Consider the following 18092-nt stretch of genomic DNA (forward strand, 5'->3'; position numbering starts at 1 on the left):
ATCAGCATTTTCACGCTTGTTTAGTGCGATGATGGATCGTGCGCGTGTGTAGTTATCTAATTTTACGGAAATTGGCACAGTGCTAGACGTGGCCAGAAAGGGACCGGTTTTCCTCTCATTCTTTCCGTTTGTTTTGAGCACACACCAGACTCAAGCGTTAAAGATGGCGATTTGAGGGCGCTTTTGTATATTTTCCGCCCGTCAAACACTAACCCTCTGCCAGGGCGATTTGTGTTTCCGAAGCTTGGAATCAGTGCCGACCCAAAATATTTTCAGTACTCCTCAAATACCACTTCTAATTTCTAATTTTGCTCCCTGCTATTCCAAATTTGTTTGTCATTACTTAGGATTTTCGGATTCGAAAATGATAAAAATGGTGCTACAGTCTATTAATTCTTATTCTGTTCCCTGCAAATAAAAATAATTCGACAACGAAAGTTTAAACTTATTCGAATATTTATTTTCGATAACTGTATCTTCCAGAAAAAAGATAACACAAGAACAAAAGTGCGGTTTTGGTATTGTTTTTTGTTTTTGAAACGTCCTTTGGCTATTCTTGAGCTAGCACCAGGCAAGTGTTCGGTCAGAAATTGTTGTGGCCATTTTTACATAAATTATAGTTTTTATTTTCTAAGCTGGTTTTGGTTTGGTTTGGTTGTTTAAAAGTTTGGGCACACGAGCAGGCTGTATCAGATTTTTGGTTTCTTGAAATTTTGTGTTTTGTTTGTTTAATTTTACTGAACTTTCAGGGTTGTTTTTTGTCTGTACAAATTTTGAGGGAGATATTTACGCATTTAGAGGGCGAAATTAAATCGTAACGAATTGAAAGAGGAAAAGAAAATACACAATATTCATACTGTAGGTAGAGGTTGAAGCTAAACTTGAAAAATACTGTACTAGAAATACATACAGAAGAATTAACTCTCCATGACTTCTCGTTGTTCGCCATCAGATTGGTCGGTTTCGAGACTCACGGATCGAGATCGATCCGAAGACGGCGACGATTGCTCCTCGGATTTGGCTGAGTGGTGATCCGTAGAGAGGTGATCCGTGTTTCCAGAGAGAGCTGGGAATTCAAAGACTCCGCCGGGACCTCCTGACCTAGCGCCAGATTGGATCAGATCGTTGATCATAAATCCGGAGCGGATTGGTGTGCGGCGGGAGGCTACAACTCACATGTAAGTAAAGCCAATAAATTTTGATAGGGATTGAGAGGTCATCTCTCGAAAACTGTATTAGTAAGAAGCACCTGCAAAGCCGGGACTGTGTAGATTCAGGCCAGCATTGAGCCTAGTGGCAACCTCAATCGAGGGCGACATCAAGTCCTCGAAATGATGGTCGTACACCTTAAACACCTCATAAGTATAAGAATTTATAAATCGAATGTTTCCAGAGAAGAACATCATCTTCTCTGGGTCGATTTTGGTTTCGTTTCTAGCACCAAGAGATAGTACAGGAAAGAATATTTACCTCAGAGCCCTTTGATTTTATCGTATCGGGCGATTTCGACGCTTCGGATTTCACCTCGGGCACCGTTTGGTCACTTTCTTCGTTGATGGGCACCGGTCGGCGGTTGTGTTTGACGAGATTCAATGCCCCGCAGTCGCTGATTTTTGCATCGGAACTCAATGACTGCGCTCGTTTGGAGTGGGAACTTTCGGACGATGAGGTTTGGCTAAAAGGAATATTTGATTTTTCACTTGAATTTCATTCTTAAAACTTTCTAGCAGCAATTAACACTAATCCTTTATAAATTTTTTATCTTACCTTGAACGTTTGCGACTTGGGACAGGAGCGAGTCGAATTTGAGGAATTGTATGGCCGCTGATGGTCGAGGTAGGTGGATTCTGACTCTCGCTGCTAGTCCTTGAGTGGCCAGTGCTTGGCCGATTGTCCTGAGCATCTTCGTCCGATCCAGAGTTATTGTGGGTTTCTTCTTTGATGTCTCTGTTGTCTGCACCGTGATATTGACGAATATGGTCGGGATCGAAAGAGAAGCTGGGTTTCATGCCGAGGCCTAGGCCTGGAGCGGTCATTGGATTCGCCATTGGGCTGAAACCGCCGAGACCAGGGCTCAAACCGGGATATGTAGGTGTGGTTGGTAGTGATGATGCGTAGGCAGATCGAAGCAGAGGAGAAAATGGCAATCGTGGGGAGATGGGTGGAAATCCAGGCGATCCTTAATTGAAATGTTAATTTGGCCGCGCTCTGGAATTGAGCACGTGAGTCAAAACAACACGTGTCCCTCATGATAAATTGAAGATCCTAGTAGCTACACGTCTGCATATTTAATAAAGGAAGATGTTCGTTTATCATTAATCACGAGACAAATTTCGAGTTCTTACCTGGTCCGAGTCCGTGGAGCGCATTCGGCATATTGAGCAGATTCGCTCGGAGGAGCTGAGCTCGGGCAGCGAGGAGCGTCGCGTTGGATCCGTATGGAAAGGGCAAGTTGCCCATGCCAGGCGCCTTGATCGAACTCGTCGAAGAAGTTGGGATTCTAGAGTCGTCTTCCCTGTCCGAGTGGCCATTTGGAATGTGTGGCGAAGGGAGAGGAGAGGCTTCGTCTTTGTCTATCAGTCCAGCCGCGGCTCCGTAAGGACTGAGCTCTCGGAAATTGAAGCGGTAGGTGAAGCGTTTTCCCTGAAGAGATTTTAGTTTTATGCAACGAAAAACTGGGCTCTAGGCGCTCTGGGCATTAGATAATAATATTTGCTCGTTGAGCACTTTCAACAAGCCCACCGTCGAGTTGTTGAAAAAGATTATTTTTCAAATGAATCGTCGCCTAACGAGCGCGACTTTCCACCTAATGAGCCCGCGGCTCAGGCCAATTCTCATTAGGGATTAAAGGATTTTTGTAGTTTTATGTGTATCAATTATCGAGTAATCGAGTTTACCTTGGTTTTGTAAAGGATGCGTTTGTTGTAATAATATCGCAGCGCACGTGAGAGCTTGTCGTAGTTCATGTGCGGCTTGCATTTCCGATTTCCCCAGAGCCGAGCAACTTCATCTGGATCTTTGATGACGAATTCTCCGGTTTCTCCCTGAAAGACAAATTAACGATACTGCAGATTTCGGATGGCGGGGGAAATAGCTGCCTTCAAAATGCGGTTTTTCAAGAATCAAAGAGAAGCTCGCCCTCTTTTTTTATTAGAAAGTGAATGATTTCCCTCCGTGAGTGCTGAGAATGAGACGGATGTGGGGTTTGGTTGTCTCACGAGGTGTAAGAATGTCAAGAATTTCCGAAAATTGCGGCTTCATGCGCCAAAAATGACCCCCATCTTTCTGCTTTCTGGCGGTTAATGGTTGGCTATCCGCCGCTTCTCTAATTTTCTAGTGATCCATCTTTATAAGTTTTCACCGCGCGGCGGGGCCTTTGATGCTTGCATATTTGCACCGCTAGAAGTTACATGAATCCCAATTAAAAAAAGCAAATGTTTCTTGTGTTTCTCATTCTCAAAAAATGTGGAAATTTCGAGTTTCGGAAAAAAACATGTGTTGACGGGTTTGATCGGCCCCACTGTTCAGGCGCCGCTGATGTGTAATCCCGTCATTACAACCCCCAAAAGGCGACCCTGACGGATGAGCCAAAAAGAAACACTGAAGGCACTAGGCAAGTGTCAACAGTTTTTTTTACACCAGAATCGCGAATTTTCGAGCCTCAAAAGGCGATCAAATGACTGTCCGTTCCAGAATGGTCTTATATCAAAGAACAACTGTAAAAAAAGAATGTATTTGCAATTGAATCTTGGAAATCGCGAAAGTTAGCCGCGTAAATTTCCACTTACGTTCAAGAGCGGAGTGTTAGGGGTTGAATTTTTAGGACATTAGGCAGGACTGCGCTAAAAAATGATCCTTGACGCGGAAATAACGACTAACGGCGACGCCATAATTTTGACACTTAAAATTTGGAATATTTTCGGGAAATAAACACTTATGCGGACGAGGCGCGAGCGACTCAGTTTACCCTACTAACTAGCAACCTTTTCGGAAAAATTAGAATGGCTTACCGTTGCCGGGCCGTTCCAGCAGATAGCGTCGGAGTACTGTGACGGGTTGTTGAGCAGCTCGAGGATGAACTGCCAGAGTTGGACCTGGCGGCTTCCTGGCGCAGAGTCGGACTTCATCAGAGCCCATTCGGGCACGCCGTTCGCGTTTTCGGTCGGAGATGCTGAAATCGGACATTAAAAAGACGTAAAAGATGATTAGGATAATCCCGAGCTTCTTTTTTTTTCTTGACAGAGTAATAAAACACTGACTTTTTGGCAGAAGCCTTCCCCAAGACTGTCTCCAAGACATTGCCATTTCGAGTCAAAATTTTTGACTCTAATATCGTCGATTTAATATTGTGGGCTTCTAGTAACGTAAAAATGGGTGTATAGAAAAGTAAGTACGCGGCAGAGCCTGTTGTGAAAGTTGACAGGAGCCGGGTAAAGGTGCCGGATTAGGTTGACATTGGGCCCCTTTGTCGCCGCGGTTACTGCACGAAAAAAAGGAACTGAGCCAGTAGCTTGTGTATATTCACGGGCACGCGTCAAAATTTTGTCACATTTTTTCGGACAGGGGTTGCGCCCGCATATTTTTTCGAGCGCAAAATCTAACACACTCGAGAAAGACAAAATACTGGAAACTGACAAATATGACGCGCAAGAATGCGGCGCGGCGGTGTTCCGCCGCCATTTGAACACGGGCACTGCCCTGTGTTCTAAATTTGCGAAGTTATTTTTTCTTTCTGCCTCTTTCTCAATTCTCAAACTTGATGGGAGTTGATAAATCTGACCCAATGTCCGGAGGAAGTGCGATTAGACTTCATGGGAAAGCCAAAGTGATGAAAATCGCCGCACAAGTGGACCGATAGGGAAGTTTTCAACTTTAGGCTTTTCTTTTTCACTTTGCTTTATTGCGATCTTGAGAGCCCGGTCGGTAATATCCGGCGCGAAATTACGCTTCCCATGGATTCACTCTCAAACTAGAGCGCTTCGGAAAATGGCGTTTCCAAGTTCTTTTTTTGGGACCTATTCCCGAGTTTGGGGACGATTTTCCGTTTTTGGGAGTTGAAAATATGGACGCTTCTGCGAGTCGACTTCGTAATAGGTCCTTGAAGAAGCTCCAAAAAATTCCTATTGTGTATTAGAATCGCTGGGAGAAAGGCTGCGTTTGAAGCAGCAGTTAATATGTTTGCCCAGCCCCCTATCCGCCAATACTTCATCTTTTTAAATATACATATTATCGCCGAAAACACGCTCGCTTCCTCGGCTACTCCAATCGGCCACTTCATGTCACTCCAATCAAAAATTTTCAATCTACGGAGAAAATGGTATTTTACCGTTCATTTTTCCCATCGAAAAATTCAAGGTCGAGCTCTCTTCAAAGCTGGAGAGATTAAAAGCCGTAAATTCGATGAAGCTCTTGATTTTAATGAATGCGTTACTAAGAGTGGACATCCGCTGCCAACCGCTGTTCGCATCGGAAGAATATTATAAACGCAGATGGAAATATAGTTGTTTCAAGTTTCGCTCAGTTCAAAAATCAGCTGAAAATTCAAAAAGAAAACGTTGAGCTTGTCTGTTTTTCTATTTTTCTAGCTTTCTGCTTTTTGATAATTGACACTACTTTAGCGAGATTTGACTAGGTGGAAGAGTAAGTGGCGTCGCTTCTTTTGGTGGTGGTGTCTAATTGTTGCATCGGTCTAAGCTCGACCAGCTGCGAGCGGATGACCCTGCTCCGGCCTCGGTGTTTGCGCTCAGGCGGCTTTCTCAGATTTACAGGGCGTAAACGGGTTAACCGGCTGCTCCGACACCTCAACCAGCTTACTCTCAATTTTTTACCTTCCTCTCTCTCTTTCTCGCCAGAAACACTTCGGGTACTGAGAGAAAACTTCAGTTTGATCTCGCCGGAAGCGGAGATCCGCTTGAGTATCAATTTCATTAGCGTCAATGGATTGATTCTGAAACTCTAACCGGAAGATAATTGTGAGTTTACATCTTCTCCTTTAAGGGTATCATGACTTTAAAAGCTTTTAAAGACAGTAGTTAAGGGTTTCAGCTATCTTTTGGTAAAATAAATTAAGGGTATCACTTTGTTAATTCTACGAGAAAATGCTGATTGAAAAATGATGTCAAGACTTTAATGAAAACACCTATTTTTCGTTCAAAATCCTTTTACGTAAAAAGTAGACTGCTCGGCACCGTTTTTACTCAAGGGAGCAAATGAGTGAATTAATATTTCCTTGAGTGAACACCGCCGGGGAGTCTGCACCACCACCATTTGGGATACTCGCGCCGCCCAGTCTAGTTGTTCACTTCCGGTGGAACATCCGGCTCAATGCCTCGTTATGGATCCAACCCTACTTCATTAGAGTCAGATGACTAGCCGCTGAGTCTATCCTTATTCAACCTTTTTCGGAAGTTTTATCAAATGAATCTCTATTTCTTTCGTTATTTTTTTCATTAAATTTTTGCAATAGAAGATATTTTCGCCCCATTTTTTAATTGACGCGCTTATTCTTTTGAAAATTTCTTGGAAGCATCAAAAATTGGCCCAAGAGAGCGGGGATCAGTTCAAGTAAAGCATTATCCGATCATTTCCGGCAGCTCGAAATCTGCCACTTGAAGCAATTGGCACCTAAGACCCGCCATACTTATGATAATTGTCACCACAAAGTGCTGCCAGTTACGCTCTCTCTCTCATTATTCTAACGCGACAACAGCTTTTCTAAAAATAAATTATATTTCCTCGCTTTTGCCATTTCCGGGATGACAAAGTACGCCCCACTTGTGTGTTTGTCAAATTGTCAGCCTAGCAACCATCATCTAATTAGCACATTTCCAGTATCTTTTTAAGAGTAGCGGAGCTCTCCCAACGGCGTGGCGAGCTGAAAAGCCACTTCCGGCACCAGAAGAGCTTCCGTTAATAATTAATTTCCGCTTGAACTTGTCGATCAAGCTCGATTCTGCTCAACGGAAAAGCGGAAATGGCGATTGAAGTCGATTTTAGGCCAAAAAAAAGGTTCAAAAAATTTCGTCAAAGGCAATTTTTTCAAGGCTTTTTGTTGATAAAGGATCGATTTTGCTGAGAAATTATCATTTTCAAGAGCATTTTTTAATAAAAAAAATGCCAATTTTAGAAAATTCAGAGGATTTTTTCGGAAGCTATTTTTATGAATATCCTGGCTAAATGGAATGATCCCACGTCTTCCGGCGGAAGGCGCCTGACCGACAGGATATTGAGTTTTCGACAGGTGCATCCGGCTTCCTTAGGTTTTAGCTCAATCCCCTCAACTCTCGGCCTTAATTTTCGGCAATTTTGTTTACTTGTTGTGAGAGATTTCCAAGTGGCAAGAGCGCGTCTTCATTTCCTCCGCCTCCGCCACCACGTGCGGGTGTTAAAAGTTTTTAAGGAGGTAAGCGGCCGGAATAAGAAGGGCAGGCCGGACGCGGGATTATTTTTCTTATTCGATTACGGGCAAATATTGCCAGGATTATTCAACATAAACATAGCCAGCTTAATTATCCAGGAATGAGCTCTTCAACATTTTCTAAGAATTCTAGTTTTGAAAAAGTGCAAATTTTGGTCGGATTTTTTGGTAAATTTTAAACAAAAAAGGTTTCAAAAAGGTGTTTTTTCATGAAAAATTGCCAAAAAAGCAGCTGGAAATGGCCCTTTCGCAAAATTTCTCAAGAAAAAAACTTGGCATGTTTTATTTCGCTGCGAGATTCTGGGATTATCTACGCTGCGAAATCATACATTTTGCGTGAAAACACGATGCTCCTCACCCGACAATTTACCGGATGTTCCATCCACTGAACAAGCTACTAGTAACAGGCTCAATGATTGACTTCCCCAAGAAAAATACAACTTTTGACTCAAATTCGAAGAGGAAAGATTTGAGATCAAAGGATGGAAACAGTAACAGTTGAGAAACATTACGTGTTTTTTTATGACCTCGAGTTAATCCGTCGTTTTGTTCTCCACGCTTGAGCTGAAGATTTTTTTAACAGAAAACGCGTGTTTGGAGTGATTGTAAAAATTCTTTCCTCGGTGTTTGATTTTCGCCTCTTTTTCCTTCGCTCGGGGATCGGGGTGTTTACAGGGTGGCTATTTTGGACAAAATTTTGGGGTCTAGCCATCCAATTTCCATCCAATAAATTTTAAGCCCGAGCTATCCATCCAAAATCCAATCCAATCCAATTTTACCCAATTCCCCAATTATCCCCAATTCCAATTGTATCCAATTGGATTTACAATTTTTTAAAGGCTTCTTTTACTTTAAAAAGAAGGGAAACAGTAAGTTTTTATCCGAAAGGAGGACCAACGGAGTCAAAAAGATGATATTTTATCCGAATTTGTTCATTTTTATCATGAAAATAACCCTTTTTTGGGGGGGTACTGAATTGTGCCGCCCTGCGCCGCCTTGCGCCGCCCTGCGCCGCCCAGCGTCGCCCGGTCCGGAACCAATCGACTCTCATTCGACCAAACCATGACCTAGGAAAGAGTTCTGAACAAGAGCGAGAGTTGGGCCCCGCCAACCCAATGAGTTCTCTACCAGAAAATGCACGCGTAAGGGCCTTTGGCCCGTCGCGTGCTCAATATATTAGTGATTTCATGCAAGATCTGAATTTGATTGAGAACAACGCTACTGGCACCCTAAATTATAGGTTTTACTTATTTTAACTGTTTGACAATATAAATAAGTGAGAATAACTAAGTTGACATATAAAGCTTAAATTATGGCCTTTGAAAGGCCAAATATCTTCAAACCCGGTGAGGCTGGGCGGCGCAAGGCGGCGCAGGGCGGCACAATTCAGTGTCTCCCCTTTTTTTGCATAGTTTAGAGATATGTTTCTTCTTGGATCCAATTCCCCCAATTTCCCCCAATTGCCCAATTTTCCCCAACAAAATCCGGTACCCGGGCCATCCAAATTCCATCCAAACCTTATTGGATTGGATCCAATCCAATTCCAACAAACCCCCAAATCCAAAATAGCCACCCTGGTGTTTATGGCCCTTCCGCGCTCATAAACATTTCCAATGGCCCTAATCAACACACTTTTCCGGTGAAACACGTGTTGACCCTTCCACTCATCCGGCAAGTTTTGCCAATTTTGGCCCCCTTCGATCAGAATTTTCGAAAAAGAACTTCTAAAACATGCATTTTGCGCGGCAAATTCTATTGTTAACGCTCGGCACATTACAGTGTTTAATTTCGCCCCTCTAAAGGCGAGGAATTTGGCAGCAGCAGGGACCCTCTGCGAGTAACCGCCAAAACCGCGACGAAAAATGCTCCGGATGTCCTCGTAGATTCCTCCCATGCATATGTTATATATTTCTAGCGAATGTGAATCGCGCTTTTTAACGATCATCGAGGAATTTATTTTGCAAAAATCTTAACCAGTTCCAACTTCCAAGTTGCGTCATTTCTAATCTAGCGCAGCCTTCAGTCGTCCGGGCTGTCGGATATGTGACATTTGCCAAATAGGCACACCAAAGTAGAAACATTGTTTACCAATACAACTTACGTATTCCCTCAGCGACTCGATTCTCTTTCCCCGGTTCCGCCCAGAACAGATTTTCACTGGATTTCCATATTGGACCTTGGGCTACTGCCAGTCTAAGGGTTCCGCTGAAATAGCTACCCCCTTATTTTGCCCCCTGTCAAGGAAAAAGCAGCGGACTTCCGGAAGTTTGCTTATTTTGATCGGTTACCTGGTGGATTTTCATTCGCACTTGGTCGCCATAAAGCAGGCGCCATGAGTCCTGGGCTTGGTAGCTCTGCGTGGTTGGGCATTTGTTCGATGATCGTCCCTCCCAAGGCTACCTGAACCATAGTTTCGCTGCTGTTATCGTCGGCGCCACTTTTCTCGCTGTCTGTATTGCGTTCACTGTTGGATCTGCTGTTGTCTGTTTCAAAATCTAAAAAATCAACGATTAATAAAAAGCGAAAGTGGAGCTTCGTGGATGTGGTGTTTTATTAATGGCGGTCGGGGTTATTTAGTCTTTCGGATGTCCAAAGATCACCGCGGCCGACAAAAAACGGATGACTTTTTGATTTCAAGGGCGTATCGTAAACCTTGCGGTACAGTCGGATATTTGGGCACACGCGGCCAGCCGGGTTAATTGAATTCCCACATGGATATTACTTGTTTCCCTGGTTACCCCTAGAAGATCGAAAGATACGGTTCTTAGGCTGGAGAGTTAAAAATAAGATTGAAGAATAATATTGCGAAGAATTCTACTCAGTTGGCAATTTATGCCTTGCTATCTATTGTAGGAATAAGATTAGAGGCATATTGTTGGCCAAAACTGACAACATACTTCCTGCAACCAAATATTTTTCGGAAGCGCTCGAGGAATCTTGCTCTACGTATGGGAAGTCGCGAGGGCTGTATTTCTATTCTAAGACGGGGCGGAATGCCAGTAGGGCCAGGTTGACACCGCAACTAGTCAGAAAAACGACAGTTGGATCCGATGAATATTTAGAAGCATCTGACCACACTTGGTGAAAAAATAATGACTTGATTCACTCAATGTGGAAGTGCCACAGATTTAGCGACCGCAGAGGCATCAAACATTCAGCAACACAAATATCGCTGAATCGTGTCCCCTTTTGAAATATTGACGCATTCACGCATTTGGAAGGGACGAGCCCGATCCTTCTCGCGAATAACTGTACAAACGATCAATTTTTAATTCGGAGATATCGGATGTAAGCAAATTTTGAGACTCTTCCAAAACGATTTCGATCACTAAAAGTCCCCTTTTTGTCTCTTTTTCGGATAATTTAGCCTTGAAAATCAACAATCAAAATTCCAAATAGGCCATAATGGCTAAAATCTGGCAAAAAATTCCCAAAACTATTGTCTAGTCGACTATTTTTAATCGATATCGTTCAGAAAGAACCTCAAAAAATTGAATTTTCAACAAATTTTCGCCCAAAAATTAGCCACCTGATAATGATTTCGGATATCAATGATCTTAGCCGTTTCGGCGTCCGTTTAGTACCGACATGTGGAAAAATCAGCTTATTCAAATGAAAAGCTCTGAGAGGGAAAGTGCTTCGCGCAAAAGGGTATTTTGAGTAAACGCAGCCGCTAGTCGTAATCCGAAGGTGGGGAAGTTTTGTGATACGGTGCGATCCTTTCCTTTGGAAAAGAATTTGATTTCCTCTTTCTATATTATCCGTATAAACTTATACAAGCGAGCCTGCCTCTAATGCAATTTCATTGCATTTCCCGTTTTCTATTTCTACTCAATTAGTAAAAAAGAGAGAGCCTCAACCGGTGCCTCCGTCGTACCCGATTCGGGCACCTGCTGAGTTTCCCACAACTTGGCGCAAGATCAATTTGCCACGAACTAATTGCCAGCTTTCTGATCCCAAATCGGAATAAATAACCGTATACACATGTATCTATCTCGGCCCCTCCCTTACTATTTTTCAAATTGGCGTTAATTGGCCTTACATAATCAACATCTGACCTTATCAACATCTGTTTCTACAGAGAATTTCCATGAGAAAATCATCTCCTCTACTACTTTTTCGCCCTCACAATCTTCTTCAAAAAATAAGGGTATCACCGTGCTAATTCAAAGAAAAACTCATTCAAAGAAAAGTTTAGATATTCATCTCTACTCTGATGTACCGAAAATGATATTTTACTACAAAGAATATCCACTAGAACTTAATTTCCTAGTCTATTAATTCTTGAGTAATAATTGTAACAAAGATAGTAACTTCTCTACTAACTCGAGGTCGACTACGGTCATTCCTCTCCGTTGAGATTAGCTTCTGTCATCAAGTCTCTCAGCAGCGATCCGCTTCATTTTTCATAAAGTGTTAGAAAAAGAGTGTTAATGTTACTTTGACTTCCCATTTCCCGCGGATGGGCCTCCCGAAACACAGCGAGCTCCAGAGCGCTGAGTCAGAGCTATTAATAAATATTTAAAAGGTGACATTGACCCTCCTGTGTGGCTCAATACCCATGCTTCCGGTTGTGAAAAGAAGTCGATACACCCTTATGGGCGATCGATTTTCACCTCCGGAAATTGGACAAGAAAACTAAGCTATTCCGTTAACTTTTTTAATTCAATTTCAACTGATTTTTACAGCGACTCGGGGAGGATTCTCCACGTTTGTTTTTTGAAGACGTGAGAATTTAATTTTCAGATCTAGTGGTCACCTGACTGACAGATGGTGGTAAATATTTGTCGGTTTCCGTTTTTTGATGAAAGCGTAAATTTTATTTCCTCGTCAAAACGGCGCGTTTACGGGCGCTAGTTTTGCCACTCGTAGCTGGCGATGATCTAAGGCGTCAAAAAAGCCCTCTTTTGAACTAGTAAGCTTCTTAGATGACTCAAAAACTACTAGAAACCATTTTTTTTGCCCTGAAATCTTCCTTGAAAAGTGAATTTCCCCGCGCGCGCCTTATTTTCTTCGCGTGTTTCGCCCACTGGAGTGTTTGCACTTGCCTGAGGCATGTGTGCCAAAGAGCGAAAATTCTTCTCGCTTCTCAAGTGAAAAGGAGATTGTGCATTTCCGGTCGCTCAATGCTAACAGACTTTGAATGCGCTCAAACGGAAGTACATTTTTTTCTTTCGAAAACTTTTTCAAATATATTCTCGACGGAAGTCTCGCCAGTTTCGGCGGATATTTGAAAAACGTAGATTATTTTTAGTCAAATTTTTTGGCCATTTTTAGGGTTATTCTGAGTCTCGAAATTCTCCAAAACCTCGATCAAACTGCTAAAATTTAAATTTTCAATTAAGAAAATGAAAATTCAACGATAAAATTATGCGTAAAAATGACTCAAAAAGGCGAAAGGTACTTAACGTCCCTGCTGTTGTGTAACTTGTCGAAAACCCGTCGACATTTGTCAAAAACGGTAAGTTTACGCAGTATGGCACAATTGACTTCTCCCGGATTTGGAGTTTACGTCTCGACCTTCTCACGGTCAAAACCGACGGCTGAAATCCTCGTCAAAGAAGAAAGCGAAAGAAGAAAAAAGCTCAAAAAATAATCGATATCGTTACTCTTTGCCTCCACGCGTGAGCCGTCAAATTTCCGCTAATTTGGAGCTGTAATATATATATCGATCTCCGTTGTCGTCACCTTGAATTTAAGAAAATAAGCTTCCCTGGTGAGCTGATCAAATCGGAAATTTAATTTTCCGCCGTCAATAGAGACCACTTCCGATTCTAATAACGAGCATTTCCGACGGGAAAATATTAAAACTAGCCAAATAAAAGGTCAATTAACGGTTTTTTACGATCATCAATTTGATCTTTCTTCATATAATATGAATCATATTAGGGACTTTATCAATTAGTTATCTTTGGGTTTAGGTGATGAATTAAGGGTGTCACTATGTAAAATTTGAAGAAATTTTCCGCAAGAAAAATCGCTTTTCTTAGCGGTCAAACCTTAAAAATGGCCCGAAAACATCGATTTAGGACGAAATTCAAGTTCTATTCTGATTGTTAAACATTTAATTGTAATTTGTAATTGTAAATTTCGGCGAAAAAAGTCGCGACGCATCCGTTGCTGTCCGATTTTGACGCATTTTCAGGGTGCGGCGTTTGGCGGTGGTGGAGGCGCCTTGCTGACGCGAGAAAAAGGAAAGTGCGATTCATAATTTCCGTCAGTGCCGCCGCACAGGTGCAAAATTATCCACCTCCGGTTCAGGCTCTAAATCCGCACATCGCGAGAAATTGCTACGTTTGGGCATGAGTTTGGACGATCCGGACGATATTTGAGCCTTTCAGCGCGAGTGGGTTAAAAAAAAATTCGAGGAAATTTTAAATTTTCCTTAGATTCAAAATTTAGTTGAAAATTTTTAGGAAGAATTTAACCTTAAACCTTATAAAAAAAACCTTATTTTGATATTGAAACCAACTTATTTGATTGCTTTGAAAAAAAAATGTTTACGATTGACGGATGAAAATACCCGTGTAATATCAACTTAAAAATCTTCTTTGGAAAACTCAATTGTTTCAATTGAATCTCGTCCCCCGTCCGAGCGTATGAGATGTGTCACCCTGGTCATAAAAAACCACTTGGCGGAGGTTGGTAGCCCCTGCCGCGGTGGTCCGGAAACCGGAAACCACTCGTGTCTGACGCTATACCTGCTATATTGAAGCTCCGAAGCTTTTTTTCTCGATTTTACTTTCTTTTCTTCGACTGATGATTTTTGACGATTTCGTCGATGAAGATTTTTTACTGTTGATTTCTTATTTTTGAATCTCTGGTTTGAAAAAGGCTGGTTTTTATTTTATCTCTTTACTTCCGGTTTTGTTGAATTTTCAGAGTGATTTGGGCACTTCCGCTGTTGTTTTGGGTTTCTCGCGTACCGTCACCCTTGTTAGTTCAACATTGCCTTTAGACGGGACAGAGAAGGAAGTAAAGAATGCCCAGCGCGCGACGCCAGAGCGCTCTCGCTATCTGCTCTCGCGCTCTACTACACCACGAAGAAGGCTCCTTTTGGGATCGCCCACCACACCACTGAGCGCGTTCTCGGTGGAGCTATAGCGAAATCGGACATCCTCAACGATCCCTTCCTCCACTACACAGCTCGCGAGCGCCCTCGGAGTAGTAACGAACGAGCAAAAAACCGAGAGAGAGGGGGAGACCAGCTGGCGACAACAGACCAACCGCGAAAATAGCCAAATGCCAATAGCAGAAAGTGGCAGCAAAAGTGGAGACGTATTAGCTAGGAAAGCAAAAACGCTAACAAGGAAATCCTGTTTGGGAAAAAGCGAAAAAAAGGACGAAACGCGCTAGAAAATGCGATAATCTGTCGCTTTTTAAATCTGCGAAAATGGTGAAATACAGGAGGTGCATGCAAATGAGCATAAAATTCACATTTTGGGCTCGAATACCGAGTTTTTACTACATCAAAATATTTTGCATTCAAGACACTTATCAAAATCGACAGCTGATCTCTAAATCCGAGCGAAAAAAGTTCGCATGCGGCGGAATGAAGGCTTGATTAGCAATCAGTGTTTATATTTCAAGTTCTCATGAAGACCCTTTTGCAAGTCAATACAGGTCGGTGTTATCCTTTTGAGTCCCCTTTTGGGCTCTTCAAGGGGAGGCATAAATTTGATGCTTGGGCTCTTGAACGGCGTGAAACTTGTCTAAATAGCGCTTTGATCAGGCCGCGGGTTGACGCCCGGTGAGCTCACTCACTCTCTGCCCCAAAAAAGACCGAAAACGAAAATATCCGTTATCAAGTACCTCCACCTTTGCGAGCCCTTGAGTTTTCTTTTTGTTGCTCAACTGCACTTCCAAAGTTGTTGCGCGCATTTTCCGTTCGAAATTGATCCTTTTTTTTCTTGCTTCCAAAATCCTGATATTTACAGACTTCCTTGTTTTTATTGAGGGAAGAAAAGTTTCACGCACGCTGGGGTTTTAATACCTCATAATTCGCTCATAGTATTTTTTGACAAATGCGCACGGGGCTATTCGGAAGCCCCATAAACCCTAAACCCACAAGAGAGGTTAAATATCGCCAAACCCCAGGATACCGTTTCCAAAAATAGGATTTGTAATTCAAATAATCCGACTTTGTCCACACTAGTCTTTTTCATTCAAGTTAATTTTTAAAAATATAATTTACTTTTGAATCACTAGATTGGCCAATAATAATGATCAAAAAACTCCTTTAGCCAATAAGAAGCCCCGAATTCCTAGGGCATTATTCGCATTATAACGATATATTCTCAACTGTATTTAGTAATTCTGACTAGTCAGAGCTAAACTACAGAGCATTTGATCCTTTAACACGATAAACTAATGTATTTTATGCCCTACTGATCATTTTAACCATATCATTATCTTTGGGTGAAATTGATCAAAAGATACGTCCAAGTTAGCCTGAATAGATTCCTCTTAAAATAAACCATTTGAACTCAAAGCATAAAGAGACCCCCTTCTCAGTTAAAATTCTTGATCGACATCGCTGATTTACTACAAGTACCTTGTAGCAGATCCTGGTTTTATAAGCCAAAATGGCTGTTATCTGTAGTAAATATCGACTCGGCGAGTTGGAGCATAAAATCCGAGCTTAGTTACAGCTCGCCAAAGATGCTGTACTGAATGGAGACGGATATCCGGCGACAACAGGATTTCACATGAGCTTAGAGGAGGACCGTCTCGTGAGGAGGGTCGCTTCCGGAGTGCTAACTCCAAGATTACTCGAGCTCAACTAAGAATGACACAAATACTAAACATGGTCATGGAAATTCAAGAAGTCCCTAGCGCAAGATTCTCATTTGATTTCTTCAGCGTGAAACAGAGCTCACCTTCCTGAAAGCTGAAATACTACAGGTGTAGTCTATTCTACAGATAAGATGTTCCATCCTATCAGACAGCGAGTCCTGGGAAAAATGTTCTCCTTATCCTAAGCTCGAGAATAGCTCGATTTCTGTTCCAAACAGCAATCTTTACAAAGACAGATGATAAGTCAAGGCGGAAAATAGAGCCAATTGTCGCCATGAATCTTCATTTCCCACTTTGAGTAGCAGACGTACGTCCTGAAACTCGTAACCAACTAGAATTAGCGCGGCCCCGTGCCCAAACGCACACTCAAAGTGATTTATGCCGACGAAGTCAAGGTGACTGTAGTTGTGCTCAATAAAATAAAAAAAAAACTCGCGATTCGACAAAAATGCGTGTTCCACTAGAGAAGTGCTGCTGTCGGTTAATGCAGCGCGGCTGGTGGTGGATATCCGATGACAGACGGCTAATCGGAAGAAAGAAGAAACCTTGACCCCGGTCGTCGATGAGCTGCCGCACCTGCATCGCAAATCCTGTTGGCAGCTCGAAATGCCATTACTCGCAATACTTTGATGTTCACCTATTAATCCAATAATTACAAGCCGACAAAATCACACCATTTACACCTTAGATTTACTAGCAAAACCCCACAATACCCTAACCCTCACTCTATCTAACCCTATATGCATTTTTTCGTAATTATATTAGGTCGCAAAACATGGAAAAAATGAAGAACTTCTGCTTTCAACATGGCTTTTTCGGAAAACTGTTAGGAAGACCCTTAATCAAATAATTACAAGCCGAGAAAATCACACCATTTACGCCTCGGATTTAGTAGCAACGCAACAAGCCTCTATTCGCCGAGGAAGACGAGTCTTAGCCCAGATGGAAGATCGTTTGTAAGCTGCCAAAAGACGATGTCCTGGTGGTCACCCGAGGTGCCAAAATTTATTGCGGTTCCCAACTTCAGCACCAATGCACCATTTTTAATACATATGGGAAACGCATGTGTAAAAATTCAACAAGATGTTTTTGATATTGCGGTGGATGCGCATTGACCACGAAAGCGTTTTTTTAGAATTGAGGCTCTATTCCAAAAGAGCGGATAGTCATCAATGATGCTCATTTTCAAGATTACCTTTCCAATATATTTTATTTTCGTAGCCCTAGAATATTTATCTTTCAAACCAAAAATAAGCTGCTCAGGTGTGTTTCTAGCTCTGTTTTTCCACGTGTGGCAAATGAAATTATTGCCTATCAAACTGAAATTATATACTTTCTGTGATTTTTGGTGTTTTTCACCGGGCGAGGCGCGTAAAATCAGGATCCGCCGCCCGATGATTTTGATAAATCCGGATCCAGAAAAAACGCGCCTTTGATCCTGCTGCGGTTTCAGCGCGAAACCGCCGCGAAGTAAGTACTAAATTTCGCGCGATTCCCGATTCCGAAATGTATATATAAAGTACCGCCGTTTCTCAGCCCCGTTTTCTTACCTGTCGGCTCTCTTTTTGGCTCCATCAGTTTGGTGTGCTTGTCCCAGTCTAAATTCAAGAATTTAAACAACGACCTTACATAAAATGACTGTAATTGATTGATTTATATTTTGACGTCAAAATATCGTATTTTATCAGTTCTTATTTTTTAATTTGGATTCAATAAAACTCACCGAAGACCCCTCTCTCAGGCAAAAAGCTTTTTGTCTCCATCTTCATAAATTCTCTATGTTGTAATGAAAAGATTCTCTTTTTAGTAAAATCGTAACTTTTTCGATTTTTGGATAGACGGAAGTGCGCCGCGCGCAAATAAGGAAACGGATTTTCCG

The 18092-nt window shown here is 42.2% G+C and overlaps 1 protein-coding gene across 2 annotated transcripts; it reads right to left on the reverse strand.

The window, feature by feature from the left end:
* Positions 1–438: 438 nt before the first annotated feature.
* LOC145703209 (uncharacterized) lies at positions 439–18071 on the reverse strand. Of its 2 annotated transcripts, XM_081780533.1 has the most exons (10): positions 17937–18071; positions 17764–17811; positions 9706–9912; positions 4011–4171; positions 2898–3044; positions 2346–2643; positions 1768–2179; positions 1471–1675; positions 1250–1346; positions 439–1165 (listed from the first exon to the last, which is right to left on the reverse strand). In XM_081780533.1, exons 1-10 carry the CDS (start codon positions 17980–17982, stop codon positions 918–920), a joined length of 1869 nt encoding a protein of 622 aa, XP_081636659.1. In that variant the 5' UTR covers positions 17983–18071; the 3' UTR covers positions 439–917. The 2 variants fall into 2 exon arrangements, with proteins under 2 accessions (XP_081636659.1, XP_081636660.1); XM_081780534.1 differs by lacking the exons at positions 17764–17811; positions 17937–18071 and adding an exon at positions 14119–14430.
* Positions 18072–18092: the final 21 nt, after the last annotated feature.

This window comes from Oikopleura dioica, chromosome PAR (genome assembly GCF_907165135.1).
Source record: "Oikopleura dioica chromosome PAR, OKI2018_I68_1.0, whole genome shotgun sequence".
Lineage (NCBI taxonomy): Eukaryota > Metazoa > Chordata > Appendicularia > Copelata > Oikopleuridae > Oikopleura > Oikopleura dioica.

Excerpts from the sequence above, each read along its gene's own strand:
- LOC145703209 (XM_081780533.1), bottom strand. The coding sequence starts at position 17,982 with ATGAAGATGGAGACAAAAAGCTTTTTGCCTGAGAGAGGGGTCTTCG. Across the intron at positions 17,812-17,936 it reads GCCTGAGAGAGGGGTCTTCG|ACTGGGACAAGCACACCAAA; the intron begins GTGAGTTTTATT and ends TCTTGAATTTAG. Across the intron at positions 3,045-4,010 it reads GCTGGAACGGCCCGGCAACG|GGAGAAACCGGAGAATTCGT; the intron begins GTAAGCCATTCT and ends TTTGTCTTTCAG.